Source organism: Sitodiplosis mosellana, unplaced genomic scaffold (genome assembly GCF_009176505.1).
Source record: "Sitodiplosis mosellana isolate CC-2019 unplaced genomic scaffold, AAFC_SMos_1.0 Smas_scaffold_3, whole genome shotgun sequence".
Classification (NCBI taxonomy): domain Eukaryota; kingdom Metazoa; phylum Arthropoda; class Insecta; order Diptera; family Cecidomyiidae; genus Sitodiplosis; species Sitodiplosis mosellana.
Window position 1 is genome coordinate 10674925 of NW_022595246.1, and position 26230 is coordinate 10701154.

The following is a 26230-nucleotide window of genomic DNA, read 5'->3' on the forward strand; positions in this document are numbered from 1 at the left end:
TTAATCTTGTCATGTGACACGAAAATTGCACATGTTCATTTTATTGATGCTTTAAAGAGACAGTTTGTTTATTTTTTCTCTCTATCTCTCGTGTTGTATTGAAGAACATACATACAAATAAATAAATTCATTTTTCTGCGCATTGCATTCTCATTTGTTTTCTCTTTACAAAAATAAACTTCTAATAAAATAACATTTTGCTAGATAAATTTTACACGAATATCAATAGAACGATCGAGGCAGAATACTGTGTTCGTTGCGACGCTTGTCATTTATCGATAGACGAAAGACATACTACGATCGATTGTTTGTGTCGCGCGCGTTCATGTCTCTCTCACTCTCTCTCGACTCGGATACAAAATGAACGGGTAAAAAGTGTGTATCTTGAGCGGCAATACGTCTTTTCCTTTACAATTCAAGTCTAAGCTAATCAAAAGTAAACATAATTTCTTTATCTAATATTTTACAAATTAATAATCGTCTGTTGTAGAGAAAAAAAAACCCGCGACTTGATTTGTGTATACGTGTTTGTGTGTGTGTGTTTTTTTTCTTCATACGAATAAAAGTTTATTATTTGCGTTGACGGTGAAACTGTGATCAGTGCCACTTAGCAGGAGATTTGTAACGGTGCCGTTCTTCGAGGCGGTTATACGTGACGTCAAACCATTATTATTTGTTATTAATGGCTTATAAGGTATGCCGCCACTTTCTTTGCGACTCGGAAAAAATGATGGCAAAATATTTGTTGCCTGTTTTGATAGATGTTTGGCCTACGAATGGATAAACGAAAAACATGGATTATTACTCAATCGCAATTAATAATGAAAAGCCGGTTTTTTTTTGACACGCTACACTTAGCGCATATAAAAAAGTACTTACACGATTATAACATAACACGCCCAAAATGGCAAGCATCATTCCGAAAATGTTTGTCCACGTGACCGGATTTCCAAGCACCAGCAATGATATGGCAATTACAAATATACGCTTTGACGCCGATGCAACGGCATACGTCAGAGGCGTTACCAGCGACAATAGACTAAACGCAATGATATTTTGAAGCCAATTCAAAACACCGTCAGCAAACAATAACGCTATCACTTTGTAGTCTCCATTTACCTAGGAATGTAAATAAAAACAACATCGATCCGATTAGTAAAAATCAAATAGACTCTGGAATGGGAGTAAAAATAGACATTTGCTGGGTAGACTGTTTGGCGACAGTACACTTTTACTTTCGATCATGGAAAATAGTTTCTTGGGACAAATTTTTTGGAAAACTGAATCATTTTTAGCTTGAATCATTGGAGGTATTGATGGATTATTTGACGATAGCTTCCATTATTCGATTAAAATTGAATGAAAATCAATAAAACCGGTTCAAAAATCCGTTGAAATGATCTTAGCTAAACTTTTTGCATCAAATTCTGATTTTGCCAATAAATTTAATTTTGAAAGCAATGAAATTCCCTGAAAAAAGCGCATAAAATTGACTTACAATTGCTGGCTCGCGAATAATCCTAAAGAAATCCATGTATAGCCAAACGGGAAGGAAAAGAAACAATGCCAAGCGTCCAAGGATGTGCAACAGTCGAAGGTGATGAATACCGGTGTCTTTCAGCACTTTTTTCGAGAAGATATTTTGCATTGAGAATCCAAGTGTGGCGGACAGTGCACAGATCAATCCAATCATATCAAAGGATAATTCAGTCATAGTTGCAATTCCAACGCCGGCAATGATCGGTATTAGGCTCAAGTACACCGATGTTGATTGTTTTTCTCTGAAGAAAATCCGTGTCAAAATCACTGTGAACAACGGCATCGTCGCTTTAACTACAAAAAACAAAATGGAAATGGAAAAACAAAAACAAATTATTAAATAAAAATGTGTTTTTATTGTGGATGAAATGCAATAACATGATTTGGCAATTGCGTCATAATGAGACGAAGATTGAGCACACAAAAGAGAGAGCGAGCCGGAATTTTTTTTCTTTTCTAATTTGATGTCGTATTGCGTAGTGATTAATCACGTTACCTAGACAACAAATGTCAATTGCTGCAAATGTACACGAAAGGCAGAATGATCCATTCCAATTGATCTAGTTTTAAATGAGATATCGTCAATTTTATCGGTTGCCATTTTCACAAACAACAACAACAAAAAACATATTGGCTTTTGTTACGGATATGGCGAACGAAGTGAGTGAACGAAAATAAAATAAAAATCAGGCAACAAATGCTGTGTATTGTTTAGCCGTAACACACATTAAAATGCAAATAAACACACACGGACGACGAGAAGAAAACGGGAGAAAAAAACGTGGACGAAGTCATTCATTATTTTGATTTAGCAAGCACACACATATGTGTGTTTGACGCATGGTTTGGTTTGCACGATTAGCGCGGTACGGCGGTCACTGTTAATTACAAAGTAAAAGTGTGAGTAAAAATGTATGTTGTGTGTTGTGTTGTTGGCTGACCTTCGAATGGTTTAAATTTGGATCAACTAAGCATTTTTGCCTACGTTGCAACACTGCTTGAACGTGGACATACGGTGTGTCTGTGTGTTAATTAAACGGTGTCTACAGATGTTTTTTTTTTGTTGTTCAGGTTTCTTTGCATAACATACTCTATTGCCTTCCTGCTTTCGCATACAATCTTCTAATGCACAATATGGAGATCTCAGCAGATGGAGAATTAGCTCAATTTCATTTTATGAACAATAACTCATTACATATTTACCAGAGAGAGAACAAGATCACCATAAAGAAACGTTATCAATTAGGTGTATGGCCAACTGTGATATTTTACTTACCCGTGTGTGCATACGAGACAGTAATTTTCCAAATTGATATATGCGATGTGACGGAAGCGAAAAATTTTCCCAACGCCAACGGAATGATCAATTTGATGTAATATCTCCATGAGATGTCTGAATATTTACGAACACCCCATAAGTTAAAAAACGGTCCACTGTACAGTGTGATTGATGTGAGTTGGACCATGGTGACGGTCATTGGATACGGAAAACCGCTCAATACCAATTTTCCGATAACATTATTCGAGCTTGATACAACGTACCAAACTAAACACAATGCCGCCACATTGAAAATTTGTTTACTTTTTTCTACCGTCATTTTTCACACACACTTTATTTTCCCTTTTTTTTACTTCTTTTCTGTGTTAATTTTCAACTAAGCACTTGATATATATCTAAACTAAAAATATAATTTATGAAAATTTATTTACACGTGCCCATTGAAAATTGTTTACACATTCCCTAAAGTGTATTGTAAACGAGGTGAAAGTGAACTCTATTTAGGATTTATTTATACAAATTCTATCCATTTTCTATGCAATTAAATATGAATGTTGCGTGAGCGTGGAATTTGATGACTTTCCCTAATTAAATCCGGTGAAATGAGGGATTTTCACACAATTTTCCGTCGATGTCGTCGATGGATTTTCGAACTATTTTATTCCTAATTTTACGATTTTGACCACGCACACACAACAAACCACGACGACAATACACAAGTGCTAAATCGTATCTGACGGCTTTTGACACATCTCGGCCCAGTTGATTTTTTTTTTTGGCATCGTAATCAAGATAACATTGTACACGCGATTGCTCAATGACATTCCGAATAGTTTCGATGATATATGCTTACGGCTATTGTGTGTCCCTATTGACAAAAGTCGTTGGATTCGGTTGAAATGTTTCAAAGAAAGCCGAAGAATTGAAGATGATTTAGAATTTAAAAAAAGAGTTTGTTAATTATTTTCACGTGAAAATATTCGCAAAAATAATTATTTTACCGACTTTAAACTCATTAATTTCCATTGAATTGAATGGCAATTTTAAAACTATGGCAAATTTACCATGCGTCTCCACTTGAATGAGACAAATGTGTGTACTTGAATTGGAATTGGGTTTTTTGTTTGCATTCTCACACGAAAACTAATGTGTGTTTGATCGTGCATGTGCACGTTGACTGCTTGGCTGATGGTGGATGTGTACGTGTGTGAGTACGCGCGCGCCTAGGTATATGTGGTGTATGGAGTTGGAATGCTGTGAGGACGCTGTCATATGACGGGTACAACTGTTGTTGTGTTGAAGCTATAACCGTATGGTTCGATCGTTGAAAATTCGTTGTAAAGAACGGGCATGGAAATATTCTCATTGGTTCTGCATGTACGTACACGACCGTGCATACGGAATGCAAACATGAACATAGGCATTCGTCATTGGCGTCTGTGTATCGATGTGTGTGTGTGAAGTTTCAGTTAGGGTCCGAGTGTTCTCTGTGTATTTTTCATCTTTCTGTTTCGTTTGTTCGTTTAACGATTCATCCGCTCTCCTACTTATGACACTCGTTGGTGTATGCTGTGTGCAGCACGATCTCAACGGTCTTTCGCACACATACACATGCACTACGCAACAGCAGCAGCAGCACACATTTTTCGGTTGTACAAATAAATTGGAAACCATTGAGTCAGTTCATTTACAGCATTTGAAACGGAAAGGCTGTTGGCGCAGCGACCAAGGATCGTGACTTTTGTTTGTTTATCTGATGTTTTTTCTTTTAAATGTTTTTTGGTCGGGCGTGGTGTAAATAGAATTATCGACAGACAGAAAAAAAAACCTAGACAAAACTAATAATAATATATTTTGTGATCGAGAAACGAGCGATAAATGCGAAAAAAAAAATTCATGTGCGAGAATTATCTATTGTTTTTTTCCCCTTCAATTATATCTGTTCGATGCGATTCGAAATTTGTTTATTGTGCGATATTTAATCGAAATTGAGTGTTGAGTGAAGTATAAAAAGGCAACGAAAAAAAAGAAGAAATAATAAACGCAATCAACTGTTCTAATATAAATCAAGTGGACCGAGTCAGGCCCAGCTCAATAAAATTAAACATATAATATATATACACCAACGGATACGGTACGAGCAAACGCCAGAAATAAGACAACCTAATCGAAACGTATGTAAAATTAATTGAGAAGTTGAACAGAATAAAAACGAAACGAAGCAATTGAAGGGAAAAAAAGACACACTGTAAGATATATATACGTACATATATTCTACACACATTCGAGTCGAAAGAGAGCGAGCGACATCAAAAGTTCAGGCGCTGGAGAAAAAAAATATATCAGAATATAAGCGAGTGATTGTTTTGTCGTGAATGCGAGAGAGTGAGCCTGATGCGAGAGTGTTTGTGAATGTGAGAGAGTTTTGTCGGAGGCAATCGAGAAACAACAAAAATAATAATAAGAAAAAGAAGAAGAAGTAGTGAAGTTGAAATTTAAGCGAAAGAACGAATCGTGTCGATGTTTAACGAATTTTTTCTGCTGGAATTTTTTTTTTCGTTTACTTCGTTTTTACACTTCTTTTTGTCTGTTTTACGAGCGAAATAAAAAATAAAAGAGTACAGGAAAAAAAAACGAAGAAAATTCTTCGGGTCGTGTTGTGTGCTTGCACATCAAATTCACCAAATTCGTTGACTGTTTTATATTTTGCTGTCGGTCGTTCTCGCGCAATTCCAGTTATTCGAAAGAAAATTGTTTGTTGAACGAAAATTAAACATAAGACAATCTTTTTTTTTTTGTTGTTTGACAACTGTTCCATTCGCTTGACAATCATCACGTTTGTGTTTCAAAACTTTTGGAAGCACCAAAAGCCCAAAACGAAAAATGCGACCAGAAGGCAAAATATTGAGACAGCAAGAGAGAGAGAGAGAGAGAGAGAGAGAGAGAGAGAGAGAGAGAGAGAAAAGAAGACAGAAAGAGAGCGAGGAATAAGAAGAAAAGAAGTAATAGTGTTGGCTCGAGTGCTGAGTACTTGGAAGGTACAATCACCCAATAAATGTCGAATTTTTCCAAGGAAACGAAATTAGACACTGGCAACTGCATAAGCCATTTGCCATTTCAATGGTATTGAATGTTCCATTGTACAGGCCGTCATCGTAGTACACATATAATTGTGTGTGGTGCACATTTCCACTCGAGTACACACACACACACACACACACACACACTCACACAGTCAAACATACAGATACACAAACATACAGACACATACGCGCGCTTACAGAACAGACAATCACCGCTCACTCCATGCTCTTGTGTGTCGTCACTCTCCGACTTACTCACCAAAAATTCATTGTCGCACCATCTTTTATTCAATGTTCTGTTTGTGATATTTGCTGTTGTTCACGTCGATGAAAAGAAAAGATCGCCCCGAATATATACAATATGCGAAAAGGTGTAGTGTATGGAACACGGCTAGCACATTGCCATTGAGAGTTCGTTGCAAAAATACACACAGACACACGAAGAAAAAAGACGGCAAAGAAGAAGAAGAAGAAAACGAGATTGAAGCCTCTTGTCAATAGGTCCATATGTACAGCGAACGCGCGGTCACACAAAATTCGTCACAGAAATAATCAAAAAGCATTTCATGTGGCAGAAAAAAAAAATAATGTCTATAATGAGAAGTGTTGCGCTTGTAGCGATTTGGGATTTCTTTTCGCTGGCTGCTTTTTTCCTCTTCTTCTTCTTTTTCGTTTTTCGGTTTCTCATGGATTTTTGTTCATTTATTATTTTGCCGCATCGTATTGAGAGTTTCGGTTTGGAAAATAACGATGACGGCGACCATGACGGTTACAAAGCGAACGCGCGCGACCACAGAATGACGATGAACCGAAAGAGCGAGAGAGAAAGAGAGAGAGAGAGCGCGCGGACTTTTCTATATACATGTATTTGCTTTGGATTCATTCGTTTTACGTTCTTCACTTGGTCTCTCGCAATCTCAACTTTTGCTTCGCCTATATGAGCCATCGAACGGCTGCTACTTTTTTTTTATCTTTGGTTTAAATGTGCCATAAACCAGATGGAAATGAAATACACTCACAACAGAGGCATGGCAAAAAGAGAATAAGAATGAAACGGTCACAAATGGCAAAAGAAAACATGAAGAAAATAAAATTGAAGAAGAAGACGAAAAAAAACAACAAAACACACGAAGTGTATTGGATACATGTCTCGGCGCGAGTTTGTTTAGTTTGATTTGCACAGTTGTACCTCTGTTCCGCGAAGGTTCAATGCGTATGTGAACTTTGAAAAGCATGCCTCGAAATATCTATTTCCACCAACCGACCGACCGACCGACCGTGTTTGTATGTGTACATAATTCTGAGCCATCAACGCCAAAACGACGAGAAATGAAAAGAATGAAAAGAAAAAAAAACTACCGTCAAGCACCCAGACGAGAATCAATCAATTTTCTTTCACATGCATGAAATTTCCATTGGAATGTGCGAGAGAGCGAGCCAAGCGAGTGAGTGAGTGAGTGAGTGAGTGTGTGGCTGGGGCCACCGCGTGCGTTAAACTATAAACATCTAAATAGCTTGACATAGTACCTACGACTTTATACCACCGCTTTATATTTCAGTCGACTGTTGTTTTTTTTGTCTTTCTGCTTGTTATTTTTTTTTTTCGACGATTGTTATTCATCTATTTTACAAGGTTCACGCAATGGAACATACAATGCACATTTACACATTTCAAGTATATGTAATTAATTTATTTATTATTTTCGGTGGATTTTTCCTCTCACGCCCGCAGATTATGTGGCGTTAATGTTCGTGCCGATGCCATTCTGTTGCAACAGTCATAAAACTGTTTTTTCTTAACCTAAGAGCAAAAAAAAAACCAAACACACACAGACTGAGGCCTAAATTATGCACGGAATGAGATTTTATATGGCTGCTTTTCTCATTGAGAGCGATTTTGTTGTTTTTTTGCTCTGTCGTCTCGAGTTCATCGACAATTTACGTTTGTGACAATCGGAAACGAAAGACACACGTAAAAAAAATTGTACAGAAAAAGAAGAAGCAGAAAATGAGAAAGACAAGATAAAAAAAAATCGTCATACACATGAGATATATACACACAGGCACACAACACACACACGTATTTTATTCGGGAAGGTAACATCAGACGGCCTTTCAAAGTCATTAAATACTTTTGCGTAATTCACGTACAATTGTGTTTCGTTTCGTTGCCCATGTTTTATTTCGTGTTGTGATCCACAAAAAAAGGCACAATAAGAACAGCCACACAGCGCTGAGAGCAATTATACTAATACTTGAATCTCTCGTTTTCGCGAAAGCTGCGTGAATGATGAAGCGAAGAAGAAGAAGAAGAAAAAAAACACAACAAAAAACGAAAAGCAACAGAAAAAAAATTCACACAAAGCACACACATATACTTACCCAGGGAGGAATGGGTGCGAACGCGCGCGCGAGAGTCCAATTGAATTGCAATATCGCGATTCGGAACAAATGAGACACGTAGAGACTGAAAGCCAGCGAACAGATAAAGACAATCAGCAACCATATGAAATGTTGTGTAAAATTGTAAAATGCATATCTCAGTACATTTGCATTAATCAGGCATCTCGCGGCAAAGACAATAATAAAACAATAATAGCACCAACAATGAGGTAGATACAAGGCAGTCAGCCTACCACGTCGTCGACATTACACGGCTGCTGCTGCTGCTGCTGTGAAAAATGTTTCTCTCCGCTACTCTTACTATCTGTCGACTTGAGGTGTTTGATGGCTACGTTCCTATATATACACATGTATGCAGCATTCGCATACGTATATATATATCAATCGGTTGTCTCACTTAAGTGTGCTATTGCGAAAAGTATGTCTGTGCACAAGAGCAAAAAGACACAATGAATTCAAGAGCCAGCGAAATAAAAAAAGAAGTATTGAACGCACAAGCGCATATAAAACGTCGACAGCAGCAGCGACGATCGTCGTCGTCGTCCACAAAATGAAAAGAAAGAAAAAGCAGCACGGTAAAAATATGCAAGCTGATTAGTAAGAGCGCATTGCAATGAGTGCGAATATTTGAGTGTTGCGAGTTTAAGAAGAGAAAAGTATGAAAAGCGATAAAGTAAACCTGAAGCAGCAGCAGCGACGGCGAAGAAAAACTAAAAAAATAGGGTCAAAAAATCTCAATTATTTGTACTCTCTGTTGTGTGTATGCTCTCGTAAGTATGCTTAGGCATATTCTGTGTTGTATACGGCACACAAGAAGTAAGTGTCGCCGCGCCGCCTGTACATAGATGTGTACATATTGCATTGCAACCGTATACACATATCGTCGTCGTCGTCACCACCGTCGTCGTCATTTGTGGACGGATTTTTTTTTTCTTCTGTTTCGCCTTTTCCTCTCTCGTCACTTTGGTGATAGTCGCATTCTTTTAGTACATTAACCATACGCATGGAACATAAGATGCATGAATAAAAAATGACTACGACGACAACAACAACAACAACGGCCATGCACACGAAACAACCGCAATCGCGCAAATGAATATGGAATTACATGACGGAATATAGGAAGATTGATCTTTCATTTCAAGTGGCACAACAACACAACAGTCGGAACAAACTAGAAAGACTTTTGACAAGACGAAGAAATCGCTGCTAATGCTGCTGCTGATGATGCGGTTGTTTCTGCAATAACAGCAACAGCAGTCCAAGAAGAAGAAGACAACGTGAAAAAAATAGAAATAGTTGGCCAAATCTAAAATTGTCTTTCGTCGTGAAATTGCAAACTGTTTTTTTTCTTCTTCTTCTTCTTTTCAACGCGAAAACAGAGAGTTATTATGTAATGGGGCCGAGTGTTGTTGCTGTTGCTGCTGCTGTTGTGTTGTGTTCGTTTTTTTCGTTTTCCCGGCTGCTTTCTATCGAACCGCCACGATAAATACATTCAAATTACTTTGGTTTGGCCACTGAAGTGAGTACCATGTAATAGAAAATGTAATATAATTATTTTGTAATCGAATCGGCGTGCCGCTTTTCTTTGTCCATTCGATTCTCTTTCGCTCTGTTGCACACACGGCGTGTGTCTTTCTCGCTGTTTCGATCGTGGTCGCCGTCGTCGTCGTCGTCGTCGTGTTCCGTTTTTGTCGGGGCCAGACCATTTTCGTCGAATAGAAATTACACACCGATTCAAATATGTATGCGAACCACTTAAATCGCATTCGACCACATAACTTCATACCAAACATATTTTCGGTTAAACTAAATTTATACGCTTGTTGAATGTGTGCTGCAGCAGCAAATGACCCAACTGTATTCTTCGCACTTTGCCAGTGAGTGAGCAAGAGAGAGAGAGAGAGAGAGAGAGAGTAGGCAGCTCGCGAGCTGTCGAGCCAAGTGAATCGAACAACAAAGAAGAAACACAGAAGAGAGAAAAAAAAGCGAACGAGCGATCGTTTAAATGAAGAAATCCCAATTCATCTAGAGAAACTAATAAAGAATTTCGTCAAACGGCAGCGCCTCGCATTTTACCGAGGAATTCGGCTAGAAAAACGCGGCAAATATTCGAAATTCAAAGCAAAAAAAAAGAAACAAAACGAAGACGAATTAAAAAAAAACCTCAAAGTACATGAAAAACAATAGCCTATTTCATATGCAACTACAAAAAAAGAGCATCAACAAATTCAAATTGTCCATTATACAATTCTAATGACTTTTCCATTGCAATTTGGCGTGTGTTTCTTTTATAATTTTTTTTCGTTTCGTAGTTGTTTTCGCTGTTTTGTACTGTTTTTTTCTCTCTCTCTCTCTCTTCTTTCGTTTACACTTGAATCGTTTGTCGATTGTATGTGCCGAGTATGTATATCTATCTGTCAGCATATTTTCATTAATGCCAAGTTATTGTTGTTCGGATTCTTGTGTTATTATATTGTAACGTTGCTTCTTCATTTCGGTTTGCTCTGTTTTCTTGCCTCCATTTGGCGAAATGTTTTTCGATTCACCGTTATGAATTTCGGCGTGTTGTAGTTTCGTGAGTGCTTGTCGTCGTCGTCATCATCGTCGCCGTCATCGTCTTCATCAATAAGACAATGCAAAAATGAGGCTAACAGAATCGAAAGAAAAAGAAACACACGAACACACTCATCAGCCACGGCCTCTTTCGTGCCTCTTTCATTTTGTGCCTTTTCTTTGGCTCTTTCATTGTACTGAGCCATGATGGCTCACAGTGCAAATGGCTAAATGAATTTTTAATTATATGATTTTTGTAAATTAATATTCTATTGTTTATATTTCGAACAGACAAAAAAAGTAACAAAACTCCGAAGTAAACAGTTTAACCATGCGCTTTTTTTCTCTCTATCCCTCTCTCTTCGACGTTCATTGTTGCCGTTCGCTTCTCTCGTGCTATTTTATGGAAATAAAAGGAATAAGCGAACAGATTAGCAACTATGATTTATTATTTGTGTTGTTTCTCTCGGCTCGGGTCTCGAGAGTTTGCACAGAATCGCACGCAAGACAGGGAAAGAGTGATGGAGATAGATGGCGAGAGAGAGTGAACGTACGCGTAAACCGTTTCTTCACTCTTTCTTGTCTTTTGTTCAATATTCAAAACATTCTTTGTATGCTGATTCAGTGAATAAATATGCAACGATAATGTCACGTTGTGCAAAAAGACACTTTGACTATCTTTTAATTATAGACGGTTTGAGTGAGTGTGTGTGTGTGTGTGTGTGTGTGTGTGTGTGTGCGAGCGAACGAACGAAGCTGTGGCTGTGTGAGTGTCAGGAGAAAAAGAAAATGAAAAGCATTTTGTTGAATGGCGTGCGCTTTGAATGTTGAAACTTCTAATGCGACACATGAACGAGTTTGAGGCAACTAGAGAGTAAAAGACAAGCTATTGACTTTGATATATTGACCAAGCGCGCGAGCGCCTTCACCAAACTACTGGCAGCGAGCGGGAGAGAGAGAGTGAGAGAGAGATGCTAATATTATGTAGAAAATGCCACCATCAAGTCAAAATATAGCGCTTGAACCGACGACGATGATGATGATGACGACAATGGCGACAATGGTATGTTCGAGGCACGCAACTAAAACGGCTCGAAAATATGCAAAAGCGTTGACACATACCAAAAAAAAAAATGTTTTCCTCTTTTTTTACACAATAACCAATTCACACCAAAAATAAACGAATTAAGATATGCGCTTACATTACATTGTGAGCTCGACACACAAACACCGACTCAGGCACGCACGCATCTCTCGCTCATCACAATACACAATCCATTCCATTGATTTCGGACAGAATTTTTACGGCAGGGCTCTGCTTTTGACCTAACTGAGATAACACACTGACGATGAAACTAAAACTCACATTCACAAGAAGATCATTGTACATCATAATGGTTATATCGTCGGCATCGTTGATTTGATCGTGGGTAAACGAGATATGTATGTGTTTTTTTTTTTAAACTCTATCTCGTCTCTCCACTTGGTTAACTTTCAATGCTCGCGTATTTCGTAGCGCATTTTTTTCGGTCTCTCGTTGGTCGTTGTTGTTCGTTTTTGGTATTGTTGGCCACCAAGTGAATGGACCAAATAAATTATGAATATTTACTCACATCATTTCATTGTTTGTGTCGAGTTCGTTCGTTTGTTCGTTGTTTTTTTTTTATGTGGCGCGTAAAGTAATTTTACGCGTTGGGCCATCATCTCCATTTTAATATGATTGCACACACATCACATGGCTGCAGTTGAGCGGCGGCAGCTACTTCACCAAATTTGTACATTGACATCGACATCGACATCAACAAATCGCTTCCTTTTTCTTTTCCTATTACGATTTAAATATATTGCCTCTACGTTCTCTTATGCGTTCTTCTTTTTCCTTCTCTCCCTCGCAATCTTCTTCGCTTTACTTTGTTTCACATTTTGACATTCTCAATTGAACATTCTAACATGTTTCGAGTTGTTAATTTGAGTGGTGTTGCTGTTGTTGTTATTTTTTCTGCTTCTTCAGTCTTGTCTTGAGTACGTTTCTTCCATATCTTTGGAGTGTGTTGATTCATAACACTAACTTTGGACTGGCAATAGGCTAGTTAGCGTCGTTGTTGTTTTTTTTCTATTTTTGTGAAGTAGCTGCGCAAAATGATCATCATTTTTGGCAACGGGGCGAGAAAAGACAATAATTTTGGAGCGTTCGCGCCTGCTCAATTCACTTGACGCAGAAACGAAGAAATAGAAATGAACAAGAAACAAAAAAAAAATTACATGATTCACAAAAGACAAAGCGAAAACTTCAACGCTAAATTTGGCATGTTGAACTTTTGTCGATGTTATGTTTTTTTGTTTGTTCATCGCTCTAAGCTGTGTGTTGCCTGTTGCGCTGGTATGCCGATCGAGTAGTTCAAGCAGCCACTACTGATTTTGTCGTTATTTTTAATCATTGCCATAAAAGGTCTTGGTGTCTAACATTTTTTTTCCCTCTTGTTATTCGCGTTTGCGTGTTATTTGTTCATTTGATGTTTTGGAATTATACAGTTTTTTGTTGGTGTTGTTGTTGCTGTCTCTTTGGTTGGGTGTTCCAATGAAACGGCGCATAAGATTAATATAGAAAAATGTTTTCAATTTTTTAAAACTTCAAATCGACTAAAAACTGACGTTAAAAAAAGCGCCAGCGAAACGATAGCAAACCGTTTCTTATTCGATCGGTTGGTCGATCGGTTGATTTGGAAAATATTTTCATCGTGTATTGATGTTCGAACACGCGTCGTCATATTAATATGTGACAATAAATTAATGCCCAACGCTTTAAATTGTATATATGTTTGTTTTATAAACTTTAATGGTCGTTGAAGGTTGAGATTTTTTTTTTTTGTGTCGTTGCTTTTGTCATATTTGTTCAAGAATTTGGTGAACCGTGTGTGCGAGAGCGCGAGCGTGTGCGCGCGCGTGAGTGGAGGCATAACACGATGATGACAACGTATGGAAACAACAGCAGCGAGAGAAGAAAAAAAAAACGACAACGCTCGCCACTTTACAACTGTTTTCAGACACCATATTTCGTGTGTGCGAATGCGATTTTTCCATCAAAACCTTCAACGAAACGATTGTTTGTTTCTTTTTTCTGTATGGAATTCAGTTGGTGATTCTTTTGATTACTTTAATTTTTCCATCAGTTTGAGTCGTTAGCGCTCGCGCCTTTGTCTTTGTTCAGCGTGAAAAATCAAAGGCAATCATTTTGTCACTAGCGCTAAGTGAAGTGCGTAAATAACCATTTGAATTTTTAATCGAATATGAAAACATAGCGATGCATAGCGATACACTCATTCAATCACTCACTCGTTCTTTCTCTCCAGCTTTGCGATTGTGCGCAAAATTGTCAAGTAATACAACTCATTTTATTACTAATCGGTTAATGAATAATTGAAATTTCCATTCAATTAGCGAATAACGTATGACCAAACCAGATAGAGAAACAACACAGAGGAACAATTAAAAAAAAAAAACATTTACATAAACTCAATTTGTTTGATTTGCTGTTCGAATGACACTCAGTCTCAGTGATGATCGACAATGTGTTTTGATGTCATTTGCAGTGTGCCTCTTTTTTTCTCTTCATTTCGTGATCGATAAAGTGATTTTTATTTCCATTTCTTTCAAACATGTTATTTAGTTGTTGTTTTTGTGATTTCTATCATTTTAGGAAAGTAGTGGAATAATAAAAGAGGAATCATAGCGCAAAAAAGATGTTTGTCGAAGGGGCGAATGGCGTTCGTCCGATCGGTGACGGTCTATTAGAAGTGTCTGATGCAAGCTTAAGTAAATTGATTGCAAGCGGTGATATCAATGAAATTTACGATGTGGAACACACACCATTTGCAAGGTAAGCGCGTATGAACGGCAAGGAATAATGACAACGACAACGACAACGGCAAGAACAACGGAAAAAATGAGCACGCGTTTGTTGTGCGCACGCGAATTATTTGACGGCAAATCAAAACGGGGAAAAAATTGGCATTCGGCGGAAAAAAAAATATGAGTCAACAGAAAACTAATTTAGATAATTGAAAAACGTCAATCGAAAACGACATCAATATCTTTTTTTAGCTAATCAATTCTATCAATGCACAAACAATATATTTTTTATTGGCCATATATATATATATGAAATACAAGATACTTTCGATAACAGCTTGCACTCCAAAATCCAAAGTCGGTGACGTCGTTGATTTAATATGAAATTTTTTTTTCACGCGCGCTGCTGCGTGTTTATTTACTTTTTTTCCGTTGTACTCTGTCGCAAGCGACGAAAAAAAAGCGAATATTCAATGCCATCGATTAAAATTGATGAAACAACTCAAAAATTATGATTAAACACATTTTTCATTCATGCATTCTCTGTTTTCTCTTCTTGTTTTTTTTTTCGTTCACATCTCGGCTCCGTGTGATTTTTTTTGATCGTTCTGGTTTTTGGTGGATCCAGGGGCAAATTCGCAACGGTTCGTCGTGCGATGCATAAACAGACCGGTGTTAGTTTTGCAGCCAAATTTCTGAGGCGCAGGCGCCGTGCACAATGCACACTGAAAGAGATTCGACACGAGATTGCGATATTGTTATTGTGCGCCGATTCTGAGCACATTGTCAAATTGCATTCGGTACACGAGACAAATGTGGAAACTGCCCTGGTACTCGAGATGGCCACCGGTGGCGAGCTACAGACATTACTCGACGAAGCCGGCTCGTTGAACGGACACCAAACAATAATTTGCATGCAAGAAGTGTTAAAAGCACTTCAATTTTTACACAAAAAATGTATCGCTCATTTGGATTTGAAACCGCAAAACATTCTGTTATGTGGCAAGCGAGTTGAAGGTTCGTAACGGAATTTTTTTTTTCCTCTTCTCTTACTGTATTTTTAGCGCACACAATTTTTAGTTTATAATTTTTTTCCCATTTAAGAATGAATTACGTTTATAATTCGGCATTGTTGAACCTTTGCTGTGTGTTACATATTGCGAAAACGGTTTATCGGAGAGAAAAAAAATACAAAACTATATTTCGTTATTTTTTTCCATCTCTTCTTTTTCTCGCTCACGCTCACCTGGTTGCGCTCAATTTTCCCGCTGCTCTGCGGTGTCAATATATGTATATATGGATGTGTATATATATATAGATGGCCTCAAATTATGCGATTTCGGCATATCGAGAATCGTTGAAGAAACCGGTAGTAAAGTTCGAGAGATATTAGGTACACCAGATTACGTAGCGCCAGAGGTATGTGTGTTAATAAGATGCATGCCTTTTAATAGGCATATCTATTTACAATTAGATTCATTTCAATCCATTCAAAATGCGATTGATTTGGCGGCTTTGATTTACGGTGGCTGATTTGTTTGCTATTGTTTTCGTTTTTTTCTTCGTGTGTGTGTGGCTGTGTGCCCGTTGTGTTTGTTTAGGTACTTTCATACGAACCTTTGTCTCTCAAAACTGATATCTGGTCGGTTGGCGTGCTCGCCTATGTGCTGCTCAGTGGATTCAGCCCGTTTGGTGGTGATTCAAAGCAAGAAACATTTTTGAACATATCACAATGTAATCTTAACTTTCCGGATGACCTATTCCAAGACGTTTCGGAGGATGCAACTGATTTTATTAAGAGCGCTTTACAAGTCGCCGCCGAGTAAGTAGAAACACAAACAAAAACACATTATCATGAATCAGATTGTTTGTTTGGAACGCAATTTACCTATTTTTTTCTTCTCTTCTCTTTTTCTTCTTTCTCTTCCTCTCTCTCTATTTCGTGCGCTCTTCTCCTCTATTTCTTTTGTTGCTTTGCGTTTTTCGCGTGCCAGGGATCGGATGTCGGCTGTTGAGTGCCTTGAACATAAATGGTTAAGCGAATCAAGTCAACCGTTGAAATGCTCCACAAAAGACAATACAACAACAACAGCAACAGCAACGGCAACGACGAAAAACGTTATAGCAACCGATAGCAGAGCGGAAAATTACACCGTCGAACATAAATTGGAATCGAATAAATCGCGTGAAAACGATAGTGTGAATAGTGTAGCGATTGCTGTTACAGCAGCCACATCTCCACCAAAAGCCAGTGCTGGATTTTTTCTACATCAAACTCCAAAAAATGGAACAGCATTAGACGAAGTGCTGTTTAGTAGCTTAAATAATGGTTTCAATACGACTGCCAATACAAATGCTTCCAAAACAAATGGTATCGACCACCACCACCACCACCACCATCACCACCGCAGCCACCATCACCATCAGCACCATAATTATTCGCAACAGCATCATAATCATCATCATCATCACCATAACAATCATTCGGCTGAATGTCCGAAACAAAATGTGAACAATAATAGCTGTAATATCAATTCAAATGACACAAGCGATTTGCTCAAAGACTATGCGACAAACAAAGAGAACATTAACCTAAGTAAAATCCTAGCAAATCGAATGGCACCGCTACAAAATCAATCATCATCATCAGCAGCAGCAGCAGTAGCCAATCAAATAATCAGCAATCTAACGACAATACACAATAATAACAGTTCGAATAACAGTAACAATTCGACGACAATGACATATGCCGATGATTCATCGAACAACAGTGCTCCCACCACCAATAACATATCATCCATGTTAACAACAGTACAACAGACGATGACAATGCCAGCCCAAAATGCCACCGTCGCCGCTGCCACCGTTCAGACAAAACACGAGAGTGTTCTGTTTCCCGATGCGCCGACCACACCAAAAGTTCTGCGCAAATCAAATCAATCGGATTCGGATACACCGTCTTGTGTTGCACTCGTCAAGCAATTTCAATTGAACAATGGCAGTCTGTCGAGCCATCGCATCGATGAGATCAGCGTATCGGATGGGCCCGTTTACACACAATCATCGCCAAATCGTAGTAAATTCACCAGTCTCAGTTCCACCAATGACAATCATCATGGCCAACGTGAAATTCTTCCATCGTATCGTTTATCAGCGACCGCAATCACCACCTCAACCACAAATGGCCATCATTCGCTGAGCTCGTCAACATTAAGCATTAATACATTGACCGAATCATCAGTGGGTGTTGCACAACAGCACAGCAACAGTACAATCACAATGAATTGCTTATGCGGTGCGGACAAGACTGCAAATTGTTGCTGTAATAGCAGTAGTCGAGCGGCCCTGAACTACCGTAAAAAATCGCTTGCCGTTGTTGACAGTTCGATACTCTGCTAGCTACGACTGATGGTGCAGCGGTGTTTTAGCTGCACCACGTGTCATCAATGACAATCAACTAAATCAACTAGTGTGTAAAAAATGAATGAAACAAAGCTAAACAAATACAATTTATATTAGAATGGCGTTTAGTTCGATGAACAACTGAGATGAAGAGCAGCAAAAAGAAGAACAAAAAACGAAAAGAATTGTGAAATTATCGCACCGAATATTCGACCAACTCGAAGCAAATATATTTCAATTGCGTATTTTATGTCTCTTGTAATAGCCTAATTGTTATTGAAAAAAAAAGAAAAAAAAAATAGTAATATTGAAATATTGTAGTAGATCATCGAAGAAAAAAGTAATATTGTTGAAAACGAGATATAGAAGCATATTGCAAATCGTCTAAATTATTGAAATAATACGAAACGTTACAAACAGAAAATAAAAAAAAAACTTTTTTCCTATTGCACATGGGAATTCTCTTATTATATACATATATAAATAAATATCATTATTATTAGCATTTTTTCCACTTTATTGCTCTTCTTTTTTTTAAAATCATTATCTCATTTGTTTCTCCTCTCTTTATTTTTGTTTCTAGTTTTTTTTTTCTATAGAAAGATGGATATTTATTAACTAGGAGCGCTAAAAACGTAAATTTAATGTTTTTCAATTTATAATATCTTTCTTTCTGTTTCTTTCTTTGTGACTCTCTTGTAAATTAATTCTAAACATAATTTGTGTTGCCTTTTCCCTCTCTGGATGAATAACTTAATCGAATTGTGTGTATGTGAGAAAGGTCGATATTTACACGTACATCTAACTATCTATCTATATATTCAATGTCGACGCTCTCTGAAAATTTAAAATCGGAGCTTAAACAAAACATAGAAAAAAATTAATTAATCAAATCACCAAAAATGCAAACACTAATTTATTGCAACAAATTAAGAGATATGTGGAAAAGATACAGAATTTTAAAACGAAACAACAAGACGAAAAAAAAACAAAAACCGGAGCGAATCGTACACCGATTGCTTACGATTGTCTCTCTAGCGCGCGAGTTACACAACAATTGTTTGTTTGGTCTCTCAATTGTCGTCATCTTTGTTATTATTGCCACCCGTCGTTGTGTCGTTGCCAAAATGTCAATAAATCCAATCGTTGTACTTTTATTGAGATATATTTTAAAAATGTTTTAAGAGAATTTACAAGACAAAACAAAAATGATATGAAATTTAAAGCGAAAATAGAAGAAAAAAAAAATCAAATGTAATTTATCAACGAAAAGACGGAAATTGAATCAATTAGCTGAATTGAATCGTTTAGAAATCAATTAGCAAAATGAATTTGAATTTAGATGCGAAACGAACAAAAAAAGAGAATACAATGATTTCTAATATATATATATATATATATACATGTAATTTCGTGTACGGTGTTTTTGTCGCGGAAGTTATACAATTTACATAAAAAAAAACAACAACCAACCAACCAACAATTATAACGAAACAAAAAAAGACCTATATATACATATTACAAATAAAATTTATTAGAATAAAATGAAGAAAAATAAAACAAACATAAAAAGCTGTGTAATAATGAGAAAAAAAAACGATCGAATTTGTTTGATTGATTTCAATATTTCCAAAGACAGAGAAACAAAAGAAGGAGGATGAAAGCAAAATAAGAGAAAAAAAAAACTGCGGCAGCAGCAGCATCAATGTAAAACAAATAATAACGAGTTGCATTGGATTTCAATGAGAAAGAGATTGGCGGGCTGTTCTCTCTGGTCTGCATTGAAACTATATAGCGTAAATGATTGCTTGGACTTTGAAGTTTTTGCATCTCTTTGGCGAGTAGTACATATTTGGCGTTCTCTTTGGGTTTGCTCTCGCTTGTTTGCTCGCTGGCTCGTGAGCGCGCGCAATCGCTCGCACGCACGCCGTCGATTCAACCGTTCAATCTGTGTGTATATATGGTAATGTTGCTTGATCTAACATAATATTTAAATTTATATTTGAAATGGGCGCTACGAGGCTGTCGCCGTCACCATCTCTCGTACTCCCTCTCACTCTTCCCAATTGTTACGGATTTCACTGTGTTTCTGGTGTACACTACATTGATTTGTTACTTCTTCTTCTTGTTCGATACTCGGGCGCGCTTATTTTTTATTCACTCGCTTAACTAATGTAGGTGTTTTCAAAGAATTACTTGCTTCCGCCATCGATACTCTTGGCTGTGGTGACGCTGATGATGATTGAATCTATAACAAAAGCCACACGGAAAATAGAAAAATTACATTTTCAAACGAACGAACGAATTAGATACAGAAAAAGAAGCCAACAACAACAACAAATCAAACTGAAGTGATCGCAAAAGAAAGAAGCAACGAATTGAAGATGAAGAAGAAGACAACAACGAAAAATCACAGAAAGAGAGAGAGAATTGTAGCTATGTTTCTGTTCCATCATTAATTCAATTCGTTGTTCAACAATAAAAAAAAAACAACAACGAAAAACATATTGTTGCTGTAAGCAAAAATTGAGGTCATACACATCGCAACCATTTCCATATGTATATCGATATCGAATACTACAAGCCTTCTACCGTGTGTATACCATGCCGATGACGACGACGACAAAGAAAATGAAGTGAAAAAAAAGTCGCATGATTTGGTTTTTTTCTTTCTTTCAACGTTTGTTTTTTGCTTCGCTTCGATTTTATGCTGTGTATTCAACAAAACGTAAATGATGACATTTACACTTTGTGTGCCATTATTGCAAAGCATCGAGCGTTTAGCGTGAGCATGTATTCTCAATTTATTTGAAGAGACCATTTGTGGGTCTTGGTGTGCTTGCAAGCCAGCGTTTGGCTTTTGGATCACGTTCAGATCATTGCTTTTGTACGGTATTCATGGTTTGATATTGTGTAAAAATGCTGCATTTTCCCTCACTCTGCCTGTGTGTGTGTGTGTGAGTGAGTGCAGAAGATTTTCTGCTCACATCGATCTATTTTTTTTCTTTCGCTGCATGCGCTTCTTTCATGGCTCATTTCTTTTTTGATGTGTGTATGCCTTTTCTCCAACGACTGCTCGTTGTTGCTTTTTTATTGTCGTCGTTATTGTTGTTGTTGTTGTTGTTGTTGTTGGTTTTCACTTGGATAGAAACGTAAGTATATTTTTTTTATGTTCGTTCTCACAGCAAGTGATAGTTGTACACTTACTTGAACCGGTCTTATTGTTGCGGGACTTTTATGTCGTGACGAAATATTTGGTGTTGTGGATCGACTGTTAGCGCCAGATTTATCCGCACCATCTTCGCTATCGTTCCGTGATAATGACGCCGATCGTCTGAACATATCCGATAATCGACCTTTCAGATTGGTCTTACTGGATTTGTAGTCATAATTGACAAGGCTTATATCAGAATCTGAGTTTACTTGCTACTCTCACCGCACATTCCAACAACAAGACAGCCAACCACAGAGTATAAGAATAGCCACATCAACCGCATGGAATGGAGAGGAGAAAAAAGAGAATAGAAACGAAAGAATGAAGTCAAGCACATCAAGTTATTTAGATTGAGAGATAAAAGAGAACTCACCGATCCATCGGTGTCATTATTTTTACTGCTTTTTGATGATGCTAACGATTTGAGTTTGCCCATGAGACCGCGTTTTTTCTTCCTTGTACCACACGGTAGATCTGATTGTGTTGATCCGCCCGATAGTCGCGAATCCAAACTCGAATCACGGCCATAATTTCCGCCTCCATAGTGAAGTTCTGAGTCAATCGATTGTATCGATGAATTGCTGTCGGTGGGATTTTTCCAAATTTTCTGACCACCCATCGACGATTGATCTTGCACCGATAAACTCTTGCGATGGAGACTACCATTTTGTGTTGATGATTTCGATAGACGCCCGCCCGTCGATCGTTCATTATCACTTACACCATTTTCGATGGATGTTGCGCGTCGCATACTGCTTCGCCGAATTCGTTCCCGTTCACGGTCTTCGCCGAAACTCTTTTGGAATTGTCGAATATCTTCAGAGGCAGCCATAAGCCGGCCAATCAAACTGGTCACTTGTTCCATGCTACCGGCCAACTGATTATCGGGACGATCAACTGAACTGCTCTTCACTAAACGCTTTTGCATGTTCGGCGTTGGTGGTTTTCTCAAGACGGAACTTTGCACGGATTCCGGTGACATTTTAAACAAATCGTCGACCAATTGCAACAGCGAATTCAATCGACGATCCAAATTGAGTTCAATGCTAAAAGGTGAGAAAATTGACACATCATTCATGTTTATATTGTGTGTTATTCAGTTTAAACGAGGTAATTACGGCAATAACAATAAATACCCTCTTCGGTAGAAACTATCACGTTCACGTTCGTAGCGTTCACGCTCGAGTCGCAACTTTTCATTCGATGTACGAAGTTTGGCATGGGCATCACGCAATTCCAATAAATCACATTGAAGTTCAGCAATCTTTTTGCGTCCTTCGTCCAAGTCTTCCTCACTGTTGCGTTCCAATTGTTCGATTTTCCGTCGATTTTCAAGCCGTTCTTTGTCGCGTTCACGTTCAACTTCGAGCAATGTTTGGCGTAGATCGCGTGCCAGCGTTGATGTCTCTTGTAACAGCCGTTGATGTTCTTCGCGTTCTTTTTGCCACGAAAGCTCCAATTTCGTCTTCATGCCAGCAATTTTTGTCCGCCCACTGCCCAACAAACGCTCTTCTTCATATTCATTGATGCGTGAATTCAGTTCCGACAACTTAATTTCCGATGTTGTCTTCTCGGATACCAATTCAGTTTTTAGCCGGCTACTCTCCAGCCGTGATTCGCATAATTCATCCTCCAACTGTCCAACCTAGATACAGAGAAGAAAACCATCATAAACCGAAAGTTAAGCAACACGAACGCAATTACTTTCGGTGCGTTACACAGCATGTTTTTCCACTCTGATAATCAATTCAATCGCTCACCTTTTGCTCGAGCACCAATATTTTCGATTTATCATCTTCGTCGCCGCTAGACGCTTTACTGGTGCGACCACTATTCGATTTCAAGTCTTTGATCGTTTTTTTGGCCGCCTCAAGTAGCTGTTTGAATGAATCGCGATCACGTTTAAATCGTTCGCATTGTTTCTGCAACATCGAAACGAAGATAGAGAGAGAGAGAGGGAGAGAGAAACGGCACAGCACCAGCGAAAGAAGCACAGAGACGAGAGGGGAAAAAAAAGAGATTTGTTTTCATTTCAATTTTGGTTGCACACACAAAACAAAATCAGAGCACAGTGTTTCTGTTTCATTGAAAAAATGTCAAATGTCATACTTGTTGCGAATTGAGTTCCGTTTGCAAATTGTATACTTGTTGTTCGTATCTGAGTTTGGTTGCAGCGATATCGCTGATTTTGGTAGATGTTGCGCTTTCCAATCTGCCCAAGCCGTCGCCCGAACGGTGATGTTGATGGTGGAATATAATGGAAATAAAGAGCAGAGAGTCAAAAGTGGAAAATCATTAAAAAATTTTGTTGCATCGTTAGTTAGGTAAAATACAATGTAATGCATTTTGCATTTTATAACATAATTTGCAAGAATCGATAATTTACTATTATGGCTTCACGCTAACCATTAGAATGCTGATCTGCATATATAAGCAGCACTGAAATTGAGAGAGAGAGAGTGAGACGCGCTTGCATATAGTATACAAAGCAAAAGCACACACATGGTCTTGATTGCGTTCGCACATTACGATCAAGCGACAACACGACAGCCAAACCAATTTATAAATACATCATGCGCGCCTCGATGCCGATGGATTTTATGGGCAATCATGCAATTTTCGACGAAAAGCCGCCTTTCAACTAAAAATAACACACACAGTAATTCATCTTATTATTTAGTCTTTTCGAGTCATCTAGTTTCGTGTTACATGATCGGCGATGTGGCCTCTTTTCATTTGAAAAAGAAATGAAGAGAGAGAGAGAGAGAGAGAGAGAGAGAGAGAGAGAGAGAGAGAGAAAATAGCCGAAGATTGCGCACGGCGGCATGCATATGCCCAAGCAAGCGGTTTTTGATGTCAGTTAATCAAATGATGAGACGAAAGTCAGAATAAACAAATAAAAACAAATGAACGGAATGCAAAACGTTTCGAAAGGCGCATTATTGGCTTTGCATTCGTGTGCGCGCGCCTTCGCTCGCAATCGCGCAATCTCTTGCCCATTTGCATGGCGCAAAGTCAAAGAACATTTTTCTCTCGTGTTTTTATTACTTTATCGTGGTTTTGTTTCTCTTTTTATTTGCCTTCATTTTGCTATAAGCGCTACCGATCGGAACACAGTGATTTGAATTCTAGACGCATTCAATACGATCGATGTAACCGAAATGAATGAGAGAGAAATTTCGATGAGCTGTCTGTCATGCAATCCGAATACCCTGCATCGCGAGCGAGTGCAGGCATACGGCTCTTTCAAATACGCTGTGCTGGTTTTTTTTATTGTACAATTTGCATAGAAACAACATAGCGATTCACTTACTTTGCTTTCAATTGTTTAATCTCTTGTTCGAGCGACGAGTTATGATCATTCATAGATGCTTGCACTTTATTCACTTTATTGAAGTCACCCAATTTCTTTCGCAGCTCGTCGTTCTGCAATAAAGAGAGAGAGAAAAAAAGATACATAGAGACAGAGCGAAATGTGAAAAAGTTAAATAAAAAGAAAAAGAAGATGAAATCGAAAGAAATTGCTCGAAATTAGAACACCGAACAGAGAGAGAATTGTGTGTGCTGCGTGTGCCGTTTAGGATATAGCGGCATTCACAACAGAAAAGAATAAGCAATAACTTTTTAAATGGCCTATTCAAGAGTGGAAATGAAAATTCGAAATCTATCTCAATCTGTAACTGAAATGTGCGAACGGACGGCCAGAGTGTGTCTTAATGGAATAAATATCACCGAAAGAATGTCACGATGCGGAGAAAGAAATGTTGAAGAGCAATGCGCTCCGCTTTTCTTACCTCTTTCTTTAACTGTTCGCTCAAATCTTTGTTCATTTCATTTTCGCTGACCAACAATTCATATTGATGGCTTTTCTCCTGCAGCGATGCCAACAAACGCATTCGTTCGTGTTCGACCACCACATTCTGTGAACTTTTGCTCTCTAAATCTTTGCATTTGTTTTGTACATCGACAATTTTGCGACTCAAATCGATGTTATCACGTTTGAAACGTTCTAAATTCGATTCCAATGTAACAATTTTGGCTTTAAGCGTATTGTTTGAGGTTTCGAGGGTCTCTTTGTCGCTCGATAGCTGCGCCTTAATGAATACATGCTGCTCTTCCAATTGCTCATACTTGCTCGTCACATCGGATGTCTTCTTCACCTCACTATCGATTTGAGCCTGCAAATCGGTATTTTGCTTCCGAAGCTCATCCATCTTTTTGCCTGGCAACGTATCTTTTTGACTTTTTAGCGTAGCTATCTCCTTTTCAAGTGCCGCTTTTTCCGTTTGTGCCTTTCGTCGCAACGACTTAAAATAAACATCAAATTTATTCCAATTAATCATTGTCTGTGTCTAACACTCTTTCTTCCCAAGCATAACGACAGAGCGTGCACGCGAGATGAAAAAAAAGTGAATCTTCAACTCACATTCAAATCCGAATCTAAATCAGCTATTTTCGTTTCCCAGCGTCGATTCTCTTTCTTCAGCTCGTCTAATTCCTTTTCAAGCTTAGCCGACCGCCCTTTCTCCTGCGTTACATTGGTTTCGCCAAGCGATTTAGCGGCTTCTAATTGCTTTATCTATAAATAAAATCACAAATGAATGCAAACGAAAGAAAAAATTGTCTGTTCGGTTTCTGTCCGAAATTTGAATTATTAAAATTGGTCTTTGGTCGTACCAAACTCTCTTGTTTGCTGAGTTTCTCTTCGATGGCTTTGACATCTGTTAATGCTTTCTTCTTCTTCGATTCATTGTCCGTACTCGTTTTTTCCAATTCCATACAACGAGTCTCTTGTTTGGCAATGACACTCTTCAGATTCTCTGCAATGATAATTTCATTTTTGCCACAAAAATTTGCATGAAAATCCGTTTCCAACCACAAACAATGAAAAGAGAGAGAGAGAGA

The 26230-nt window shown here is 38.1% G+C and overlaps 3 protein-coding genes across 9 annotated transcripts in view; 1 reads left to right on the plus strand and 2 right to left on the minus strand.

The window, feature by feature from the left end:
* LOC129566145 (solute carrier family 35 member E1 homolog) lies at positions 1-3137 on the minus strand. The gene is made up of 4 exons (XM_055441784.1): positions 2816-3137; positions 1499-1833; positions 880-1119; positions 1-770 (listed from the first exon to the last, which is right to left on the minus strand). Exons 1-4 carry the CDS (start codon positions 3135-3137, stop codon positions 552-554), a joined length of 1116 nt encoding a protein of 371 aa, XP_055297759.1. The 3' UTR covers positions 1-551.
* Positions 237-18630, plus strand: LOC129566137 (death-associated protein kinase related). Of its 5 annotated transcripts, XM_055441768.1 has the most exons (8): positions 13008-14113; positions 14211-14237; positions 14299-14488; positions 14558-14737; positions 15338-15726; positions 16028-16128; positions 16311-16531; positions 16704-18630. In XM_055441768.1, the coding sequence occupies exons 4-8, from the start codon at positions 14601-14603 to the stop codon at positions 18106-18108; spliced, it is 2253 nt and encodes a 750-aa protein (XP_055297743.1). In that variant the 5' UTR covers positions 13008-14113; positions 14211-14237; positions 14299-14488; positions 14558-14600; the 3' UTR covers positions 18109-18630. The 5 variants fall into 5 exon arrangements, with proteins under 5 accessions (XP_055297746.1, XP_055297745.1, XP_055297742.1 ...); XM_055441771.1 differs by lacking the exons at positions 13008-14113; positions 14211-14237; positions 14299-14488 and adding an exon at positions 237-2439; XM_055441770.1 differs by lacking the exons at positions 13008-14113; positions 14211-14237; positions 14299-14488 and adding an exon at positions 3831-5066.
* The window catches only part of LOC129566135 (putative uncharacterized protein MYH16), an 11681-nt gene continuing 3842 nt past the window's right edge, over positions 18392-26230 (minus strand). For 2 of the 3 annotated variants that reach the window (XM_055441762.1, XM_055441763.1), the window contains 10 exons: positions 26003-26145; positions 25752-25904; positions 25120-25632; positions 24639-24751; positions 23435-23537; positions 23086-23247; positions 22462-22970; positions 21699-22371; positions 21319-21537; positions 18392-20359 (listed from right to left, as the gene is read on the minus strand). In XM_055441762.1, the coding sequence (XP_055297737.1) occupies positions 20258-20359; positions 21319-21537; positions 21699-22371; positions 22462-22970; positions 23086-23247; positions 23435-23537; positions 24639-24751; positions 25120-25632; positions 25752-25904; positions 26003-26145 (2690 nt within the window). In that variant the 3' untranslated portion in view covers positions 18392-20257. Of the gene's footprint in view, positions 20360-20949; positions 21251-21318; positions 21538-21698; positions 22372-22461; positions 22971-23085; positions 23248-23434; positions 23538-24638; positions 24752-25119; positions 25633-25751; positions 25905-26002; positions 26146-26230 lie in introns of those variants that run through there. The other variant, XM_055441764.1, reaches the window with a different exon arrangement.